We start from the raw sequence: 22511 nt of genomic DNA, 5'->3' as shown, positions 1-22511 counted from the left end.
TATAGAATGCTTAAGACCAGTGGGTTTTCTTCTCAAAATTAAATCTAAAAATTATATAGAAAGCCCTTCCCTGGATACAGCCTACACCACATCACTGTTGGGTCCTGTTTGGTTAACCACCTTATCCAAGGACCCAGTGATCATATGAGAGAGGGCAGAAATTTTAGATCCGGTGTCTCCTCGTGGAGAAATTTGGTGGTTCATTAAGATACACAGTAAGACTGTCTGAGGAATCTATGTGTGAAGTCAAGAGAAATCCTTTTTTTTTTTAATTTGGGGACAGAAAAATGGAAGAAGAGGAAAATTTTGCTTATTAACTTAATAGCTTACCCATGTTAAATAATGGTTTTAGGGGGAAGGTTAGCATTGAAGAAACCAGGGTTTCAACCACAGAAGTCACAGTTTCTCCCAGACCAACAGAAGGGACCACCTCACTTTGCTGGGTAGGACTTCTACTGAGACAGTCCCTCCTCTTTGTTGACACTGAACACTTGGCATTTTTAATCCATTAAAAGACTAAATGTAATGGGACACCTGGGTGACTCAGTAGGTTAAGCGATCTACTCTTGGTTTCGGCTCAGGTTGTGATCTCACCATTGTGAGGCTCTTCGCTCAACATGGAGTCTACGTCAGATTCTCTCTCCTTCTCCCTCCAGCCCACACACTCTCTCTCTCTCAAATAAATAAATAAAATCTTTTAAAAAATAAATAAAAGACTAAATGTAACAAAATTCAAGGATAATATAATATGAATAAAATTTAAAAAATTAAATATAAGGGCGCCTGGGTGGCTCAGATGGTTAAGCGTCTGCCTTCGGCTCAGGTCATGATCTCAGGGTCCTGGGATCGAGTCCCGCATCGGGCTCCCTGCTCCTTGGGAGCCTGCTTCTCCCTCTGCCTCTCTCTCTCTGTCTCTAATGAATAAATAAATACAATCTTTAAAAAAAAAAAATTAAATATAAAAAAAGAGTGACACATATTAAATATAAAAGAGCGAGGAAATGTGTCAACTGTAGTTCCATGATAAACATTTAGATAAAAAGAGCTGGGAAAGAAGAGAATTGGAATCAGGAAGAAAGAGTATACTAATGAACTACGAGGGAGCAGACAGGAGGATAAGAATGGCAGGAGGATGAGGAAATTGCGTGTTAAGCGGCAAAGTGAAGGTTAAAAGCAATTAGGACACACAATTACTAAAGAGAACACTAAAGCATAAAATAAGCTAGGGTGAGTGGTTAAAATAAATAACATCAGCTAAGAACATACTTACAAAGATTATAAAACAGATCAAGTAGTAATAAAATAAGGAAGTGGTATAAAGCAGTAAATTAAAGAACAATTAAAACACGGTAAGGATAGAAAATTAACAGGCTAAAATGACATTTAATAATTGTATTAATAACTAACACTGACTTCTTATGTGCTAGGCACTTTATTTGCATTATCTTATTTAAATCAAGTTTATTAAAACAATCAGGACATTTTTTAAAATGTCCCCCCCAAAAAAAAAAAAAAAATTCAGAGGGGGGTAAAACACCAGACATCAGGACAGTAACAGCAACAATAAAATTAAAGGTGAGCAAACAGACCTGCAAGTATCCATCGGCATTCCTTGTCTACTGTGATGATTTTTGCTATTGAAGATCACCAAGTACCTAGCCTGGTGCTTCACATCTAGACCATGGGTTCTGGAAGCTTCTGGTGCTATAAATGTCGGTTCTCTCTGCATCTTGTCCTACTGAGCTTGGCCTTTCCTAGAGGCAATTCCTGGTGATTAAAATTAAAATTCTCAAGCAATAGAATCCATAGCCCAGAACCTATGGCAGTGGGCAAGCATCTCATAACCCCACTCCATTTATAAGATGTAGCACACTCCTAGAAGTACTTCCTAGTCCTGCAGACTGCACCTACATAGTACTTAGCACGCTGGGTTGGAATAGGAGTCCTTTGCTGCTTGTTTTCTTTACCTTCTTTCTAGGCCCCCTGGTTTCTAAACAGAAGAGCCCCTAGTTTTGTATCCCAACCTTCAGTTCAGGCCTGGTACATAGTAGGTGCTTAATGTCTGCTTTTTGCACTAAGCCTACTTGAATCTGTAGTCAAGAGCTTTCTCTTTTCTTTGCTTTCCTTTTATTTTTTGCTTATTTATTTTTAAACCAGTAAGCAGACCTGGCTGGATTTTCTGCCTGCCTGGAACCCCTGCAAACATAAGCATTTTTGTGTTTCTGTTGTCCAGAAAGGCTCTCCCGTAAAACAATGGATTTTTTTTCTTCTTTTTCTTTCCATTTATCACAACCTGGTACGTGTCCTTTACCTCCAACTTCTCTCTCTCTCTTAACCTACAGTCTTCACCAACTCACGCCCTAAGTCTTTTATGGGTAGATATTAAATGACCAGAGATCTCTGCCCTTGCTTGTCTTTCCCATACTCTTTTCTGGAGAAGAGGTCGTCTCTGTGACCTTGAGCTTGATCCAGAGTTCATTCACTCACTCATTCACTCGTTCAATCAGCAGACATTTTCTTGGAATCTGTTATTACTCAGTTACTGCATTGGTCATTAGGGCAGGGAAAATAAAAAGGAGATTCTCAAGCAACTCTGCATCTCATCTAAGTTGATTGCGTGTTTTGCCTTCTTTGACCTTGTTTTTTTGCGGCAGGGGAAAAACAACTGATTAACATTCTTCGCAGGTAGTTATATTTTGAAGAGAGTTTTGAAATCATTTGCTTTCTCTTCCCTAGGCGAGAGTCCCAGTTGCCTCCGTCTAAGAAAGACCTCAGACCTGTATTTGACCATTGATTGCCTTGGTTTGTTTTCCAATGAGCCCTGGAGGTTGGCCAAGGCCTTTCAAACACACAAGACAAAGACCTAAATCAGATGTGGACTTTCCCGCATACGCTTTGTCTAATTTCTACATTTACTTCTTATTTTCTGATTACAAATTAATATTTAACGTAGAAAATGTGGAGAATGCAGGGAAATCAAACAGAAGGAAGTTACTGATAACTTTTTGCTTTCCGGCCTTCTAGCATTCTGTGTGTTTTGTGTGGGCGTAGAAGAGCTATGATCATATCGAACATATCATTTTGTCACCTACTTATTTTACTAAAAATATATTATGAATATTTTCCATATCATTAAACATTCTTCTCAAACATAACTTTAATAACTGCACAGAAGCGTGGTATAGGGAAAGTCCATAATTTACTTAATCAACCTCTGTGGTGCAATGCTTAAGCTGTTTCTTGTTTTTTGGTTTGTTTTTTTTTTTTACTATCATTAAAAACACCGTGGTAAACATCATAGTACAGAAAACTCAGCATATATTTTCTGTTATTTCCTTGAATAAATTCCTAGAAATGGAATTGTCAGATCAAAGGATGTGAATTAGACTAAGGCTTTTGCGTGTAGGGCAGACAAATCTTCTGGAAACTTGTATGAACACAGGGTTGCCACCAGCAGTTCACAATCTTAGTTTTTAAATCTTTGTCAATTATCAAACTATAAAATGGCCTCTTGTTTTTATTTTAATTTAATTTGTATCTTTTTGATTACTAGTGAGATTGAACATTTTTCATATGTTTGCCAGCCTTCTATACGTATTCTTGAAATGTTCATCTTTTCTGTTGATTTTTTAAGAACTTTTATACAGTAAGGTTATTATTCCATCCTGCACTTTGCCAACATGTAGACAATGCAGAGAAAACTCTTATTTCTCATTGGAAGGGGTTCCTGTGGAAAAAGGTCTCATTCTGTCTGTTCCTGTAGAAAATTCTTCAGCATGAAAGGTGGATTTTTTTATCCTAGGAAAACTAAAGGCAGATATATAATACTGGTGTTGATCTTTAAAAAGAAAATTAACCCTGCAATCTGAATTCACTTAACATTTTCTGTATTTCTAGTCTATGAAAAAACTCAGGGTTAGAAAACAGAACGTAAGAGTTTTCTTGGAAAATGTTAGAGATACATTAATCAATCAAAAATGTCCTTGACAATTTACCCTGTGCCGGAATTTAGGAGTTGCCAAGTACGTCCTTGGCTAGTTTGTAGCCAGGATGAAGAAAGCAGGTGACATACATGAACAAGCTTTCTTAGGACCGTAGGTCTAGAAAATGGTCTTCTGAGTGACGTGATGTTTTCTGGTAGTTTGGCTGCTGTATCAGCCTCCTGGTATCTTCTTTGGCCACCTGTGAGGGAGCACATTCTTCTGGGCTGCAGAATTTTGGCACCTCGTGGGCACTGTCCCCCTCCGCCCTTCTCGCTCCATAGCAGAACATGAACAGAAAAGCCAGGTCAGACTCCCGAACCCACAGCACCATTGGAAGATCCCCCACTGCAGAGGTTTCTGGGACAATGTGAAAGGAAAACAAATGAAAACTTTAAAAAACCAACCCACTCTGACACCTGGTTAAGAATCCCAGAACAAGATAAACCATTCCCCAGCCTCCACAAAAGATCTCTGGGATGGTGGCACCTGAATTCTAAATTCTCAAGTCCATGGATAGTTTTCAAGCTCTTACTCTCATTTTGTCGTTAAATGGAATTCTCAAAACAACAATATCCTCCCCTAAATAAATTAGTGCCCCATTCTAGCATATTCCCCCTCAGCAGTCTCCGTCTGCATTCCCCCCGCAACTTCCCACCACATCCCCCCCCGCCCCCCCTTCTGTTAGCTGTAATGACCCTGCAAACACTAAATGGCATTTGAGTGCATTAAGCAGCAAACTCTCTGGTGACATAGCAATTATGACTCTGAAATAGATTTGGTGCGTCACGGAAGATAAGGGTTTTGAAAGTTTCTGTTGTGATTATAGCCTGTAACTCCCACAAATAATAGGCTTCAAAATAAGAGGCTGCCAGTGGAGTCTTTGTGGCTTTGTCTCAGTGATGGCACGTAAATTGCTATTAATGTCCTAAGTGTACTTGAATATGCCAGTCTTTGGGATGTAGAGTTGGCTCAGTGTCTCTCTTTACGCGGCATGTCATTGTTGGTCTGATAATCTGGGGTAATTGCTGTCTCTTGGATGGTCAGAAAAGTGTAAGGGGCTTTAGCTTCCTGTGTGATGGTAAATAGCCTCAAGGTCTCCACCACACGTTTTATCTGTGTGTGTGTGTGTGTGTGTGTGTTCTGTGTATAGCTACCGTTCATCGTTAAGGTGTATATACAATCTCTGTGTGTGCCCTGAGTAAATAATAGCCTTTCAAAAAAGCCAAAGCAAAATCAGAGATTATAAAAATAAAATGAAGAATTTGGGGCTGTGTAGAATCAGCCAATCGGATAATTTATACTGAGAGTTAAAAAAAAAAAAATACCCTTTGCTTGAATTATCCAGATTTAGCCATGTGCGTAAATACATTTTTCTGTTGTCTTATACATCTACTCTTTTCGAGTTTATGCAACATCTGTGTGTCTGTGCATGTGTGTGCGTGTTGGTCTACGCATTCTTTAGGTGCTGTATTTTCTAAATGCATATGAGTTCTATGTAAATATGATAAAGTCTGTGGAAATTTTGCCTGTTTATGAACGCTGTGTATGGATGTGTGTAAGTGTGTATGTGTTTTGGTTTATGCAGGTCTGAGTGTAGAGGATGTTTATTCAGATATAAATACTTTTCTGCACTAAGGCACTATTATTTAGCTAAATCAGGCTGAGCTTATTTTTCTTTGACTCTGCAAAGTTAAATAAAACAAATTTTAAGTTTTAACTTCCTGATGCACATTTCACCTAAGGACTCCATAAATCTGTGGGACATGGAAACATTATGTGTAACTGTCCAACTTGTACTTTTAACAGAAATAAGAAAACAACCCAGCCATAAGCCTAGAAATGCACACTACTTCATATCCTGTGCAAGCCATGAAAGGTTCTACCAAACCGTCCTGTGTATCCGAAGAGCCTTACATGGCAGTATTCATTCTGGGCTTTAATCACAGATGAATTAGAAAGGATGACGCTAAGGAGGTGCCAGAGAAGATCTTGATCTCAGAGCTGACCTACGTGTGTACTTCCGTTGTGTGGTGCTGGGCACAGGCAGGGTGGCAGCGTGCCCTGACGATACGGCCCTTGATGGTCTTGTGGTTGGGTGTTGACTGTCACCCGTTGGACAGCAGCTTGAGTGCGTGCCAGATGAGGTCGAGACAGTGACTGGTCAGAGAGAGTTCATATTCATACCAAGTGGATGAATGCCCAATTCACTGTATAGATCTTAGAGCAGGACTCTGCATTTCCAGTTATGATAACTTAGTATCAACTAGCAAGATGGCACCATGCATGGTGGTGTCTCAGAAGTATAACCCCAGGGGAGTTCGTCTTGTCCAAAACCAAGTTTGGTGAGGTGAATTGAGGCTTAGGAGTGGGAGATACTAGAATCCCCTAAAAGACTTTTCTGAGGCCGGTCCTGTGGTTCATAGGTTCTATCATCTTCCTAAACAGCACAAAGATTCCCTGAAGGTGAACTGCAACCATGAGTCCCCTGCCTTCAGCCCTGAGCCGTGCTCTGCATGTGGTGCCCACATGGTCACACAGCCTGACCTTTTGAAACTTGAAATGTCCAAAAGCAGTGGCACACACGGGGACTGAGTCCAGCAAATTCTAGTTCCTGAGTCCCAGTTTCCTCACCTGAGAAGTAGGACTAGGAGCTCCCACTGGGTTTATATACCATTATATACTCATCGACCAAAGTCAGAGACTTACTAGCACAGTCCCTGCCCAGTGGTGCAGTTAGGATGGGCGCCGGCCACCAGATGGCCATGTCCTCCTGGGCCAGGGCACCAGGGGAGGCTTTCGAAGCATTCGTCTCTCTATGCGTTCAGCTCAAGTACTTCACTGAGCGGCCCTCTATGACATGTGAGCCTTGTCCTCCACTGGTCTGTGGCTGAATGATTTATCATCTCATTGAGAGTCCACGTGAAAGCCCTTCACGTGGCCTGAAGCCTTGGCGCCATTGAGCCCTGCCACCCTCCGACCCCATCTTGCTGCCCTGGCTACTCTTCTCCTCCTTCCTTCCATTGCTTCTGGCCTTCTTGGAGCTCCTTGGAGCCTTTAGAAAGGATTCGCCTTCTGCCCAGGGGGCTCCTTACCCCACTGTTTACTTATCTATTTTCGGGTCACCTCTAGGCTGACTTTCCAGAAGCCCAACCACAGTGAGGTCCCCATCGTACTCTCCTAGCCCTTACTACCATCTAGAATCTACATTTGTCCTTTTGATGATTTATCAAATGTCTTGTTTCCCACAAGGCAGGAAGCTCCAGGAGAGAGCAGACGTCAGATCAAAAAAAAAAAAAAGGTGTCTTATCTACCACAAGGTAGACACTGGATACTTATTTGTGGAATTCCGAATTAAATGATGACAGTGAGTAAGACCTGGTACTCACATAGATATTTAAATAAATAAGTAAACAAATAAATAAATGCATGCTGTACCTGGTTAAATGTCAGCATGAAGTGTCACAAAGTCTGGGGTCCCGGCATGTAGGGAAGTGGGTGATGGTGTGTCTTGAAGAAGGAAGGAGGTGACTCTCAGGCCGGGCCATGGACAATGACGTGGATTTCTGGAGACCAGAGGAGAGGGACAGGCAAAGGCACAGAGCCTCTCGCTGGACTTCGCTCTAGGGTAAGACGGAATCTCACTTGGGCAGTGGGAAATCTATTATTTCTTGGCAGCAGCTTGCCCTGCTGAAGCCTTGGCTGGCCAGGGTATCTGTCCTCTACCAGGAGTGACTGCTTCACTGCCAGTTTTTCTTCACATACAGACCTTCGGAGCAAAATCTCAGCGCTCAGTGGGCTGTGGCGGAGCCAGGCTAGGAAGGGATGTGGTGGTGGGACTTGGCTGCAAGGTCACCAGGGACTGACCTAGTGGCAGGTGGCAATCAGGGAGGACGCCCACAACAGTCAGGGGACCCTGGAAACAGGGATTCTGGAGCCAGCAGCCCGGGACAGACTGAAGGGAAATGTGGCAGGTAGCAGTGGGCGAGCTGAGGTTCCAGAGCAGGATTCACACCGCAAGAGCACGTCACTCTCGCAGTGTCAGCGGACCCGTAAGAAAGAGCAGCAAATGACGCAGAAGCAGGCGTGGACTCGGGAGAGGTAGGCTTGGCGCAGACAAGACGCCCCTGTACGAAGATACAGGAGCAAAAGGTCAGAGCGGGACACGCAGCAACATTGATTCTGAGTTGCCTATGGTACCAGAGGAAGCCAGAATAAAATATTTTAGGGGTTGAGTGTAGACGTTAATCCCAAATAGAGTTGTGCACATCTAGCCAATGAAAACACTGCACGTGACCGACTTACACTAGTGTGAAAGTTCCTTGTTGTTTATCTAAAGTTCGGGGGGTGTCTTAGGTTTTATCTGGCAACCCCAATCCCAGATCGCAAGGTAGAAGCTGCATCTGCATGTGGGTGTCAGCCTCGGAGAGGGGCAAGATGGGGCCAGTCCCCACGGCCACGCAGGGACGGCGTCTGCTGCATGCATGTCTGTGATTCCACTGAGGAGGCGACCGGGAGGCCGTTCCGGATGCAGGGGCTGATGATATCTTCCTCCTCCCTGTGGCCCAGGGAGAACGCTCCTTACTGAGATGGTGTGCGGAGCCGCGGAGCTGCGACAGGCAGGATGCAGTGTTTTTTCAACTGTTTTTGTAAAGGAACAGAACAGTGTAAATATTCATCGTCCTTCCTTACTTGGGATAAGCTCTGAAGTACCAGATCTCCTTGATGCCCGCTGAGGAGAGTTCACTCCCTAGCTGTAGAAGTTACCCTGAACCTTGGCTCTGCCTCTCTTCAGGGCTTGAGTATTTTCTAGGTGTACACGGCTCTTCACACATAGACTGAACTTGTGGAGGTCACGGGTCTGAAACCGTGGATCTCTCCAGACCCACAATGGAGCACGACTGTTGTACTGCCACTGACTATTTATTTACTTCTTTGTATGTGCCCCCAAGAGATATTTATTAAAATCTGTGCTGCCTCAGGCGCTGTGGTAGGCACTTTGGAAACAAAGATAAGTCCCACAGCCCTGCTGTCATGGTCTGGTAGGTGAGCCAGGCACATAAAGGAACAAATGCAATATGGTGGCACAGATGCATACAGAGAACACGGAGGGAGGGTGGGGGGGCGGGAGCAGGGATGGGTGGGAGGAAGAGACATTGTCAGGGGCAGATAGGGGCACAAGGATAATACTTCACCTCAGTCTTGAAAACCAGCCAAGGTGTGAGTGGCACAGAATTGGATGAGTGGAGTCTTTAAGGAGAAAGAAGCAGGCAGGAAATGACTGCTCTGTTAGAGGAATTTCTTAGTAGCCTGATGTGGCTCAAGTATTAAACATGAGCGTTGGGTTGGGGAGTGAGCAAAATCAAGGACATTGTGGGCCTGACGAGAACATTGAACCTTATCTTGAGGCGGGTGCAAAGCCGTTGAAGGTGAAAGAGGGAGATCAGAATAACATTTTGGAAGGATGGTTCTGGTGGCAGCTAGAGACAGGGCTGGAGATTGTCGGCCTGGGCATGCGCCTGCTTACCACTGTGAAACCTCCCAGGGGGATTTTGAATTTTTTGTCCTGAGGGGACTTTCCAACAGCATCGTTTTGCCCCTGAGCATCTTTTGGTAAACACTCACTGTATAATGTTGAAAGTATGTGCATATCAGGAAAACCTAGTTCTTCCATCTTCCTGGAAAAGTGGTGGATCTAGGATGCGACCGCACTGGGTGAGCTGACGGCTCCCCCGATCAGTACTGGGTGTGTGTGTGTGTGTGTGTGTGTGTGTGTGTGTGTGTGTGTGTGTGTGCGCGCGCCTGGCGAGGGAGAGTGGGTGCATGCATGTTTCTTTGTGCTTCTTCCCGGCCGGCCCCACCAAGGCCCGGAGCACGTACGCGTCCTCACCCGCGCTAAGGCAGCTCTGCTAATGGCATCTGGCCCGTATGCAGATCTAGCTCTACTCGGTGCTGACATCAGCCAGTTTGTGGCACCTCAGCGCATTTCTGGGTTGCAAATGAGAGTTTCTTAGTGCCAGGCTCGCTTGGGCTGTCACATCAGGTGATGAATTCTCTGCATCAACTTTGTGCTGCTAAGGGAAGTTCAGAGGGAGAGCAGGAAGGAGCGGAGGATGGGACCGGCGGCTCTCAGCCCAGCGGCCGCCACACCACTGCGTCCTCCGCGGCGAGGGAGAGGCGGGTGGCCCCTGTTCGCGCTCAGGAAGGTGGCCGAGGAGAGAGAAGTCAGGGCTTCAGGTGCGGTTCCTGGTTCTCGTGTTTGGTCAGGAGAAGCCATGTGGCTGCCCCCATCCACCAGTGCTCCATCCCTGGCGTCACGGGGCTCGCTGTGCCTCCTCCACCAGGAAGCCGTGCCTTGCCCGTTAGAGGTGGTCCCAGCAACGTTGGGTGTACATCAGTTAGGTGCCAAATTCATTCGGGTAGGATGTACATCGTCGTTTTCATTCTGAGATACTTTGTTCTCAGATACCTTTCTTGGATTTGTGTTGGGAAGTCCAGGTTTTCTTATCTGCGAAACCGGCTGCATGTTATCCTAATTTTATATTCTGTTAGCCGCCTCCTCCCTGACGTCCCAGGAAGAGCCTGCCGCCGGCTTAGGCTTCCTCTGGTAGAATTAAATGTGAGATCAGGTCTCGCTTCCAGCATCTGCAGGCCACAGAATTACCTGTAGGACTAGGTGCAAATGTAAACGCTCTTCCATTAGGGATGTTTGTGGAGATAACAGGGACACACGTGGTTTTGCAGAATTCACCTTCCCACCCCTGTAAGGCCTCCTGGGCGTTTCCAGTGTCAGCATCTTGGAGTGAGCATGTCTGTTATAACGGGGACTTTGCATCAGAGAGTGAAGGCAGAAGTTGGGGTGCGGAAGAAAAATAAAAACGAGTCTTATTTGCCACCCCTACGCGGTTGCTAATGAGACCATCCCCTACGCTCCCTGCTCCCACCTGAGAGATAAATAAACAGACAAAGGCGGAGTTTCCCACTTAATATGCACCCGCAGTCAGGAAGAGGGAAGGAATAGCTCCCCAGGGTTAAGGCCAGTAAGCGAGGTCAGCCGTTTCCCAAGACGCAGCAGCCTCCCAACGGCTTACGTTAAAGCCAGCACTGTAGAGCTGAAGTGGCCAGAGTGATGTACGGGAAACCCGGTTCTGTGGGGCGTGCTCACAGTTTCCAATCGTGAGGTGTGAGCAGCAAGGAAGGGGCAGCAGACCTTGGCCAGGGTCTAAAGTGCCTCCAGAGAAAGGGATCCTTCAGCCGGTGCCAGTGTTGGGCATGCGTGTTCCAGAAAGGGCTGGTTGTCCTCTGACTTGAAATCCGGAGGCCACAGTGTCCTGAATGTGGCAAGAAGCAGGGGCTCGTTGCTGGGGTATCCTGGGGGGAGGATGAGCAGCCCTCTCAGTGTTCCTGGCTCTGAGGGGGCAGGCCGGGGTTATGGGAGTATGGGATTTCAGTGTTAACAAGGGGTGGGGTGGGGTCCTGGGCACGCTGGGATGGTTGGTCACCCAATCTGTTGGCGGGGGGGCAGGGTAGAGTGGGACTGGAAAAAAAGGCAGCCAAAGAGATTGATTTTGTTTTTTTTTTTTATTTTATTATGTTATGTTAGTCACCATACGTTATTTGTTTTTAGTAGAAGTTTTTCTGTATTCTCCTTCACCAGGCCAACTAGCATAATTAAAATGCCAGTTTTGATATCAGCTTGAACTAATTCCTGTCTCTGCCATCTGTGAGTTCCCTGTACCCTGTGGCATCGTGTGCACTGGTCTGAGAAGACAAAACTTTCTCAGATGTCTCCTGTTTGAGTTATTTCATCTCAGACACGAATCAAAAGGAGTCTCCCGGAAACTTCTGGTCCGTGTAGAATGCCTTGCTGGGTCCCTCCTAATGAGACGCCACAGGGCTCATTTTCTTGACTAATGGCTTTATTTTGGGGCACCACTTATTGTTATTTTAATGAAATTGGAGCATGGCTAAATAATGGTAATAGTGGTGCCTTACGAGCAAGGTCGGGAAACTCCTCTGTGGTGCGTCCCATGCCTCGGACGCCGACTGCCTCCCTGATCTTCCGCATCTCCTTGTCTCCCACCGGGTCGATCCTAAGATACGTGAGTTTTTTCCTCTTGTACCAGCACTTTACTCTCCACATCATGACACTCAAGGAACCTCTGTCAGGTTTTCCTAAAAACCTCTACCACTCAACAAACAAACACACACACCCACATAGCTGGCTATTTACTTACTGACTCATCTGTCCCAAAGAAAATCCCGTCATGTCGCTTATCTTTTCTGATTACAAAAGATAAGCTCATACAATATTTTTGAATAGAATATTTGCAATTCTATATGCGATATAATATTTGGACAAGAGAAAAAGCATGAAACACACAATGTACGACACCCATAATCCTACCAACTCAAAGACTAACAACAGCTGTTAGCATTCTGATACCTGTCTGTCCTCAATCGGGATTTTCTTTGGGGTAAAATAAATATAATGGCTCTTCCCCATCTGCCTAAAATGGCACCAGAATACATGTTCTTGGTTGGGAAAGGAAACTAAGCGCCTGTCACCCCTGTGATCAGCCTGCATTAGGACACGGAATTAATTCTGTTCTTGATTCTGATCATACTACAGAGTCATGGCCCCAGAAAGATAGCAAAGAAAGAATTCCCATTTCCCCCTCATTGGTCCCCTTCTGATCCCTCACCGACAGCAGGAGAAATGTGCTGGGCAGGGAGAGGGGGCAGAAGGAGCTACCTGACTACCTCAGGAGAAGGAGCGTTGGAATTTTGAGCAATTATTCATGGGTCCCCGATTGAGGTGGAATGCCCTTGGCATTGCCCAGGATGACCCTTTGTGCTCTTGGTATCCAGACCTGCTCTTTAGTGAGGTGTGGGGGAAAAAATCTATCCTCATGCAGAGGTAACTGGTTAAGAGCTGCTATGAATTCAGCGCCTGGCTTTCCTGCGGAAATTAGAGCATCATTTGGGTGAGCCAGTGGGGAAAAAAAAAAAGCCAAGTGGATGAGAAGGGCAGAGAAAAAGGAGCCCAGATTCAGAGGTTCAGAAGCCTGTGTGTCTCAGTCATAAGCCAGAAGTCTGCTTTTCTCTCTCGCAGTTGTTCATGAAACATGAACACAGGTTTGCCAGCACTTAGGTGTCAAGCATGCTCCTCAGTACCATGGCTTATGCTAGAGTACAAGCTGTGGTCCCTCCGAGATGGCAATAATAGTACCTGCCCCCTGCACCCCAAGTGTTTCAGGGAATAAAATGAGTGGAGAGTACAGTAGAAAATAATTTACCAGGAATGCCTAAGACCTGCTCTGTTCAACATGAACACTTTCAGAGGTGAGGTATATTAACTTCAAAGGAACACAGCAATTAGGGGAAAAAAGGCATTTTAGCACACTTCTGTTTCGATGCTTTCAAATACATAAACAATCATGAATTATGTTTCATGAGTTAACCACTCCCAACAAATCATTCTTCAACTATTTTAATGTTGGGATATTTTTGGCCAGGAGTGTTCATTAAAACAGATCCTTTTAGAACAGTCCCATTGTTTGGATGCTTCTGGGTTCAGAATCTTAGAAAAATGGTCTATAAACGTAAATCATACTTACAGCTTCCTAGCTCACCACCTCTCTAGATATATTTATGCAGACCAGTCCTTAGTCCACCTCTGTTTCACCTGTTTGATTCACCTGAATCACCCTCTGTACTTTTCAAGGCTCACCTCAAAGAGTACCTCTTCCCTGATGCTCCACCAAGATGGGATATTGCCTTCATCTGAACTGTCATAACAGCGGGGCTGTACCATTATTAGGCCCTGCCTTGAATTATAGTTCATTCATATGCATATGCATGTCTTATCCCCCTCCTTGAGGACATGAGCTGTCTCTCACTCATCGTTACATACCCAGGAGCAAGTAGTACAGAACCTTGCACAGAACAGGTGCCTGGAATCCCGTAACATACGGAACATGCAGGGAAAGGCCTTAGAAGACATTTGGATAACCTTTTTATTTTTCTGAAGGGGAACCCAAGGCCAAAGAGGGGGAAGTGCTTCACCAGAGTCAACAGCTAGTCCTTGCCAGACTCAGAACTGGAACTTGGGTTCCCTTGACCTGTCACTCCACGAGAGCCCACACAGTGATCATCTGAAGGCTTGGACTGACTCAAAGTATCTTTGAGAAGTGGGAGGTATTCACCTTGTGTCCAAAGGCTCAGTGGGAGGACCCATACTCATCTGAGGGTGGAGGGTGTATTATCAACCACAAGATCAGCTGCCCCGCTGAGGAGTGTCCCCATGTGCCAGGCACTGTGCTAGGCCCATTACACAAGTTGCCTTGTTGTCATTGTCTGCTCAAAATGGCCACCCGATCTCAGAGGACTGACTTGTCTCCCTTTTTCCCTTCTAGGCTAATGGAGGTTGGCAGGATGCTACTACCCCTTCATCAGTGACCTCCCCTACAGAAGGCCCTGGCAGTGTTCACTCTGATACCTCCAACTGATCTCCCAGCAATCGCATCCCGGCTGACCCTGTGCCCCAGTCGGGACAGGGCCAGGAGGGAGGGTTTCTCTCCCAACGCTGAAGCGGTCAGACTGGAGGTCGAAGCAATCAGCAAACACAATAAGAGTCTCCTTCTCTTCTCTTCTTTGGGATGCTATTTCAGCCAATCTGGACACTTCTTTATACTCTCTTCCCTTTTTTTTCTGGGTAGAAGCCACCCTTCCCTGCCTCCAGCTGTCAGCCTGGTGTCCGCCATCTTTCCTGCCCCCTCCCCCTCTGTCCTAGACTCCCTGGGTCCCTGCCCTCAATGACATCACGGAAGGGTATTTTCAACAATTAGAGGAATTTAAAGAGGAAAGAAAATACAAAGAAAATAATAAACGTGTTTGTATGTTTTCATGCTGGTGGTTTGAGGAGCCAAATTTACCTCACTCGGATCCCTCGCTCCCTCTGTTAACAGGCAGCCCTTCTCTTGTTTCTCTTCTTACTCTCACTACCTCTTAGCAGGAATGCGCCACGTTGCCCCACTCATTCCAGGCCCCCTGCCCCCTCTTGCTGTTCCCTCCCTGGGCCGGTTCTGCTTAGAACCCTTCCTCCTCTTCCTTCCCAGCCCCAGCTGTGCCCCGGGGACTGCCGTAGCTGGGCTTCTAAAGGTGCCACGTTTTCCGGTCTCAGGTCCGCTAGGTTGATCCCCAGGCAGGAAGTCGAGCAGCAGGGGAGGACGTAAGCAACAAGAAGGGCAGAATTCTTGGAGGCTTCCTCCTCCTCCTCCTAACAGCTCTTGGTTTCAGAGGCACAGTCTTTGGAGACCACGTCACACGTAGTAAGCAATGTCCTGAACCTACTGCAAAGCCAGATCTGAGTGGGCATGGTGATGAATGAACCACTAAGGAGTGGAAGGTTCTTATCCTGCAACCCTTCAACTAAACCTTCTCACAGACACACACACATGCGCGTGCACACCCAGGCGCATGTCAGCACATGCGCGGCCTCATTCATTTCCTCCCCATCAGTCATGTGCCACCTGCAAAGACCCACATTAGCGACAGTAGCAATTTGCCTCGTGAGCCCAGGAGAGGGAATTAGCAACTCTGAGTGAAGGTCACTGACACAGACACAGTATGTGCCTGGGGCTTCCAGGACCTGCAGCCCTCCAGCATGGCCACACACCAGAACGACATACATGGGACTTGATCATGATGGAGGAGGCCAGGTTGGCCGCCCACGCTGTTCCTGTTGCCACCACGTCTGGAGCGCTCAGGGAGCCACACACAGTACTTACAATGTCTGTAGTGGATTTGGTTCTGTTCTGGTTTTTGTTTTTATATGAGGGGCGTTGCATTAATTATCCAAAGTGTTATCATGGCACCACATTCTTGTTCTGGAGGGGCTGGAGAAGGACACGGCTTAGGCAGATTTTGCTAGCTTAATCTGAAGACCTGAGAGTGATGGGGAAAGAGGAGGTGATGTTTTCAGGGAAACTGTCACAGCGACTTTCATTTCCTGGGAATATCCGAGAGGAGAGTACTACTAGAAAGCTATTCTGTAGTGTCACCTGAGCTTACATTCTTCTTAGCCAACTGCACCAGTGATAAAGATGGTGGCTCTGTAACCTGACTATAAGTGGGAGGTGGTCAGATCTCTCGGTGCCTCGTTTTCTTCTTCTGTAAAATGGGGATTATGATGCCTGGCTTACCAAGAGGCTTGTGAGAGACTGAAGGAATTGATTTCATTCCTATCCCATCTGTAAATGGGAAGTCAGAGGAAGTGTCATCCCTGAGATAAATTGGTTTGTGCCATGGAGGGGCAATATACGGTTTTCCTGTTCCAACTTCTGGTTACCATCAGGACCCTGGTGTCATTGCCATGATGACAAAGAGAAGAAGGGCTATTGTTGTTGCTTTTTTGTTGGTTTTGGTCTGTTTGGTTTCACAGACTAGAGATAAGTCTCCACACTAGGAAAATAGGACCCGGTTCTCTTAGTTTGTACTTGAATCCAGTACGTGGCCTTGTAAGTACTTAGCCCCTTGTCACATCTACTCTGCTTGAGAGGCCTGCTGATCCCTTGAGTCCCAATTTTGGATGAAGAGAGAGAAGACCCTGAGGGGTAAGGATGGCCCGCTAACGAGGTCATGGACATTGTGCATGGCGCTACAGCAATGAATAGAAATTGTTCCTGTGTGCGTGTTGGGGAGAGGGGTTACCTAAGAAACTGGAAGGTGTGTGAATTTGAAGGAAAGGCAAAAAGTAAATCTTTGGCAAGATGGAATTATGCCTTGATGACTAAGAGCAGTGGAAAGACTGTGTCTACTGACCTGTGCCCCAGTCAGAACAGAGCTCGGTCGAGGGGCTTCCTGGCAGGAGCCATCTTGTGACAACTCCATAGTCCTGGAGCCGGTGGAGAACCTTGTTCAGTGTCAGGGGTCTGCACTACCCACGCAGGAGTACGGCTGGATCTCATGCCTGACTACGCAAAGTACAGAAGAGACCCGGAAGGGTTCTCTTGGCAACAGGAAGAATGATTCCAGATTTGGGTGGAATGATTGCCATTTTAAGTTGTTGAAACAGATCAGAGCAGAGCTACATTTGCAGACAGTTTCTCTCCCCACAGGAGTTTGCACTGATTCTCACCTTGCCCAGTATCTTCCCTGCTCAGACCTCTCTGTTCCACAGTTTCCCACCACCTACCCCCATGCCCACCGTCACGTCCAACATGGCAGCCACCAGATCCCCCGACAGTAAGCAAAGCATGGGAACTCTGGCCGCAGAAGGAAGGGGATGGAAAGAGCGTGCCTCTGGAAATACAGCTCCCTGGGAGTTCATATTAGGTCAATCCTACAGATACCAAAATGTGCCCCAGGACTCCTGCATTTACTAATGGGAGTGGGAGTGTTCCGTTGTCCCTGGCAGCCGATTTCCCCTGAGTAATACTAGCCCTTGGGATTGCCCACCTTGTAACTCTCCATCTCAACCTCTTTTTCACCCCTAACTCCTCCCCCTGGCGTGGAATTGACACAGTACTTTTGCCAAGTGGCACCTTCCTTACATTTTTTTTTTTTTAATTTTGCTGTGGTGGTGGTTATTTGCTGGTTGCCTTCTCTCACATACCTTCCCCCCCTTTTCCTTCTGAGTTTTATTTTTCTGCCCAGAAAAACCTGACTTCGATACCAAAAAAAGATGAAACTACAGAAACTCAAATTTAAAAAAAAAACTTAAAAAAAATACAAAAAAATACTCAACAATTCTTTCAGCTTTATTAACATTTTCCATTGTTTCTTGCGACTTGTGTCTCGTTCTTTGTAGTATTGATGATGAACATTTGATAATGAATGTTCTTGTATATTCAGATAAAGAAAAAAAAAAACCAAAAAAGCGGTCTGAATTTAATAGTGTTTATAATAAAAATTTTAAAAATGACCCTCATAGCACGCAAAACAGGATGGGGGGGCTCCCCCTCTTATTTCTGTGACAATACGCATCATTCCTGCGTTCATTTTTAACACCAAACTACCTACATTAATCATTTCCCCCATTTTTCTTTTATTTTCTTGCATTTGTGAATTAGTTCAAGAATGCTAGAAAAGTGTCGAGTTGTGCACATTCATTTCCTGTTTCACAATGTTTAAAAGTGACAGTAATTCATTTTGTAAACTAAAAAAAAAAAAAAAGTTGGGATAGTGAGCATAATAGGTACAACCTAACACGTTATGTTTATTAACTTTGAGACCCAGAAATAAATTCTTTTCTTTCTTTATTCCTGCTCTTTAAAATATAAAAAAAAATTATGTTGTGTGTTATTTTTGGTTGTTTTATTGGGGGGGCTTTTTTTTAATTGTCAGGATTATGATCTTGCTGTTTTTATTCCTTACATATGTATACGAGGTGATGTGAAAAAAATGACATTTGTAGAGTAGGCAGTTTCCTTGTACTACTTCACTCCAGAATTCAGTTGACCTCAAAGACAAAGATGAAGCCCATGCGGATGTCCCATCACTCACCTGCATTTCCGGAGTGTGGGGCAGTCCCTGAGAAAAAACACCATCAGGGACCTGGGTTTTCTCCTTTTGGCCCTTTAAAAGTTCAAGGAATCGGCCCAGGAGATCTTTGATAAGGTAGGGAGACCCTTTTTGCCTTTGTTGATTGTGAATGTCATGACAAAGTGCTTTCTTTTCTTTCTTCTTGATTAATAACATTCCAGGAGCCCTCTTACAACTAGCAAGGATTTTTTTTCTTCCAGAAGCATCCCACAGAAGTCCTGGTGTGATGGGCCACAGGCTACCTAGACTAGATCCGGGAGGCCGTCCCTGGGGTCAGTCGGCCTGCTGATCCCTTGAGTCCCAATATTGGATGAAGAGTCGAGAACCTGAGCCTGACTCAGTGCTCTCCTTTTAATGCTGAGAGGTGGAGTTTGATGCCGTGACAGCATACCTCTTAATTACCTTCTGGCTACTGAAAAGCAAATGGTTAAACCGGCTTGATTTGGAATGTTTTTATTAGTCATAGGAGAAAAGAAAGCAGTATTCTCTGGAAGAAACTTATTTTAAACATCTTTCATTCAACAAATGATTAAGTGTCCAGAAAGCCCCTAGAACATAAGCAAGAGAAGTGAAGGCAAAGATGCGGGACCGTGGAATAGTGCGCCGCAGGTGTTCCTGCCCCAGACACCTGCTCGCCTGCTCCTGAGTCGTCAAAATAATGACGAGCTTTTCACATCACCTTTATGGTTTCAACACCCAGCTCAAAGCTTTCTGGACTCTTTTATTTTTTGTAAACTTTTTTTTTTCCTTTTGTTAAAACGAATAAAACATTCAATGTTTTCCCCCTTTTCTCTCTTATTAATTCCTTTTTTTCCAATTATTTTGAAGTGCTTTCCTTCGGTTGTTGGTTTTATTCTCCCGCTCCCCTCCCCTGTTCTTACTCAGAGTATAAACCTGCAAAGTTCTGCTCTGTTTTGGTTTTGAAAGTTTAAGCTTTTCTGCTTCTGTGAGAGCAGGGGCTTCTGTCCCTTTTGATTCCAACTGAACTTTTGTGTTCTCTAATGATGCTAACATGCTGTAGGCTTTACAGTCTCCTAATTTGTACTGGTAATGCATATTCCAAATAAATAGTTTCTTTTGTTGCAAAAAATAGATATATACTTGTATTTTGTGTAAATTTCTTCTCTGACATGCTGGCAACCTTGGCTTCCCCCCAAACTGGGGCTGTGTTAGTGTGCATTATGGTTTAAACTGTGACCCTGATCACTGTAAAGCCTACATACCTGGGCGGGGGTGGTGGTGGGGAGGGTGGCGAATGACCTCACAAGCCTCCGACCTTACCCATGAAGTCCGAAGAGAGGAAGGGAAGAAGTAGGGGGGACCTTTTATGGGCAATTATTGGCTGCACTGAAGGCAGGCAGAGCACCCCATCTTGTGTGCTTGCCAATGACTGGCTACCACCCACCAGGCACCAGTTAACCAAAAAAAAAAAAAAAATACCAGGGAGATTTTCCATAATAAATACTAACTTTTTAAGTCACAGCTGTTTGCCCAGTGGTTCCCCTTTGCTTCTCTTTTGTCTTTTGGGATTTGGTCATAAGGAAAATCCTGGTACCGAAGATAATGGTTCAGAGGAAGGACTCTGGGTTATGAATAATACTCCGTTGTAGGCTTTCAGAGGTATGCGAGATGTTACTCCTATAGATCTGCACACCTACCATGTGTTACGTCTATCATCCCATGTGAGCATCTCCCCCCCCATTCTTTGCACTCATACTGTGCCCCTGACCTTTGGGTTTATGGTCTGTTACGGTGTTTGGTGTCCCAGCCATGAACACCATCTTCCCACCCATGCACAGGATGGAACTGATCTGGCAATTGACGTGTCACCCCTCCAGGGACATCACGTGGACTGTGTTCTCATTTCCATGCCCTAAGTCTCCAGAGCCCCAGTGAGGCAGGCATGTATTGATGTATTGAATGAACTAATCACTCACCCTCTCATCCCGACTGTGATTCTAATCAATAGAAGATAGATCAAAGGGATGGAGCGTCAATGAGGATCAAATGATCATTGTTATTAGTGGACAAGCTAAGAGCCCAATAGCCTCAGTGGCATAAGGCTCTCTGCTCCTGTTGACTTGGAGAACATCGCCAGCAGCCGAAATGGAGGCCCCGTGGTCCCTCTTCAAGCCTGGATGTTGGAACACACTTGGAGGTGTGTGCATGCCGGGCAGCCTCAGACTATTTCCTTTTCCAGTTGCACGAAAAACTGTGGACCTGATTCTCCCCCCTAGTTTACTACTTGGAGTGATATTAAACTGTTGTAACAAACAGACCAAACACGTGAGATGCCTCACATTCAATACAGTCTATTTCTTACTGAGGCAATAGCCTAAGGCCAGTGTTCCTGGTCGGGGTGCCTCTTCTCAGTGCAGTGATTCCGGGACCCAGCTCCTTCCGCTCTGTGGCTCCTGCATCTAGATGGCAGAAGGGAAAGTAGGAAGAAGGCCCACCGCTTCTCGAAGCTTTTGGCCGAGACCTCCCTTCCACCGTATTCTTAAGTGCAAGGGGTGGAAGAGTGGTCCCTGGCTAGCCAGCCACTTCCTGGCAATAATACCACACCCCAACTTTTTGGACAGTTGGTCATCTGTGTCACAGCTAGTGACCAAATGGATAAGTGAGAGCAAAAGACAAACCCACCTGCTTGTTTCACTGCACTAGGCACACTCCCAGTAAAAACATTTCCAGTCAACCTCCCAGATTTGGCTTTGTTACTCTGCAGTGGGGAAGACAACCTGTTCCCACCTTCGGGAGGTGGCCCCATGGCCGTTGCTGGCTGGAAGGGTCAAGTCTGGTGGCCAGCAGTCACTTTGAAGATTACAGGTCTGAAGCCTTAAAATCACAAAATCTGAAAAGCTCACTGCCCTCTGCCTGCCCCCCACTGGCTTCTGCGTCCTTATCCTCATAGACTTCTGCCACTTGCCCAATTAAAAAAAAAAAAAAGACATGCAGCAAATGCCAATGTTCTGAGCACCATTTGTTATCCACAAGACAGTTTCTGGAAACATCCAGCGTAGGGAGTGCCTCTGGAGCTCAGTGTTAAGAAATGATGCAGTGTGTCCAGGAGGGTGTTTTAGCCTGGATCTCAGAACTGGAGGCCTGGAGCGAGGACTGAGGCCCTGCTCTGGGGGTTTTGCTCTCATGCCTTGCATTAAAGCTACAACAGCATACGAATAAAGACAGCAGAGGGTTTCCTGTGAGATGCAGTCTCTGGCTGCTAGCCTTGGGCAGACCTCCGAGGCCATTCTGGGCAGTGTGGGCGTGGGCGAAGAGTTGCTGTAAAGGCTTGTGACAGTGACATTGTCCAGGGCCACGTGCTTTGGAGATCCACCGTCTTCATGTATCCTCCTGGGACCCATGCAAAATATCGCTTAGCTAGAGCTTCTCAATGCCCCTGGATAGGGCAGGGGGGTTCATGCATTAACATCCACGTTACACTGTACCCCAGCCAGGATTCACTCTCTCCCACGATATTCAGCCACATTGTCCAGGGTAACTCACCAAAATAGTCGATGAGCACCTCCTGATAGCATAAAAAGCACCAAGTGCTGTGGTACCTTTGAATATAAATCTCCCATTGATATGTATCCAGGGAGAAATTAAAGTTCAACATAAAATCCTCCTCTCTCATAAATTAAAATTCAAATGCTAGTCTACAGCTCTGCCTTCCTGGACTTCCTCTGTGTCCACTGTCAGCCAGAAGTAGAGTGGAGACCTTCCTTCCTTCTATAGCAGCGACGGTCCATAGGAACGGCCGTTACTGTTTGGGTCCCTCCAAGGTGCACTTAATCCAACCTTGCCTCCCTCCAGGACCCCGCTTTTTCTAAAAGTTCACTTTCGGAGGCATAGGAACCATAGCTCATCAGCAGCCTGCCCCACAGAATTTATAATCCACAAGCAAAGCCCAGGCTTCTAGTCCAAATCGAGTCCCCAGAACCCAGATCATAGTATTACGTGGCGATCACTAATGAATGGCCACAC

The 22511-nt window shown here is 45.8% G+C and overlaps 1 protein-coding gene across 2 annotated transcripts in view; it reads left to right on the top strand.

Moving 5' to 3' along the window:
• PBX1 (PBX homeobox 1) overlaps window positions 1-19619 on the top strand; it is a 282249-nt gene extending 262630 nt beyond the window's left edge. For both annotated transcript variants that reach the window (XM_036065661.2, XM_036065660.2), the window contains one exon: window positions 14399-19619. Coding sequence is in view for 1 of the 2 variants with exons in the window: in XM_036065660.2 (XP_035921553.1) it covers window positions 14399-14491 (93 nt within the window). In the remaining variant the exon portion in view is untranslated. The remainder of the gene's footprint in view (window positions 1-14398) is intronic.
• Window positions 19620-22511: the final 2892 nt, after the last annotated feature.

The sequence above is a fragment of the Halichoerus grypus genome, chromosome 7 (genome assembly GCF_964656455.1).
Source record: "Halichoerus grypus chromosome 7, mHalGry1.hap1.1, whole genome shotgun sequence".
NCBI classification, from domain to species: domain Eukaryota; kingdom Metazoa; phylum Chordata; class Mammalia; order Carnivora; family Phocidae; genus Halichoerus; species Halichoerus grypus.
Note: the sequence above shows the minus strand (reverse complement) of the source record. Positions and strands in the feature narration are given on the sequence as shown.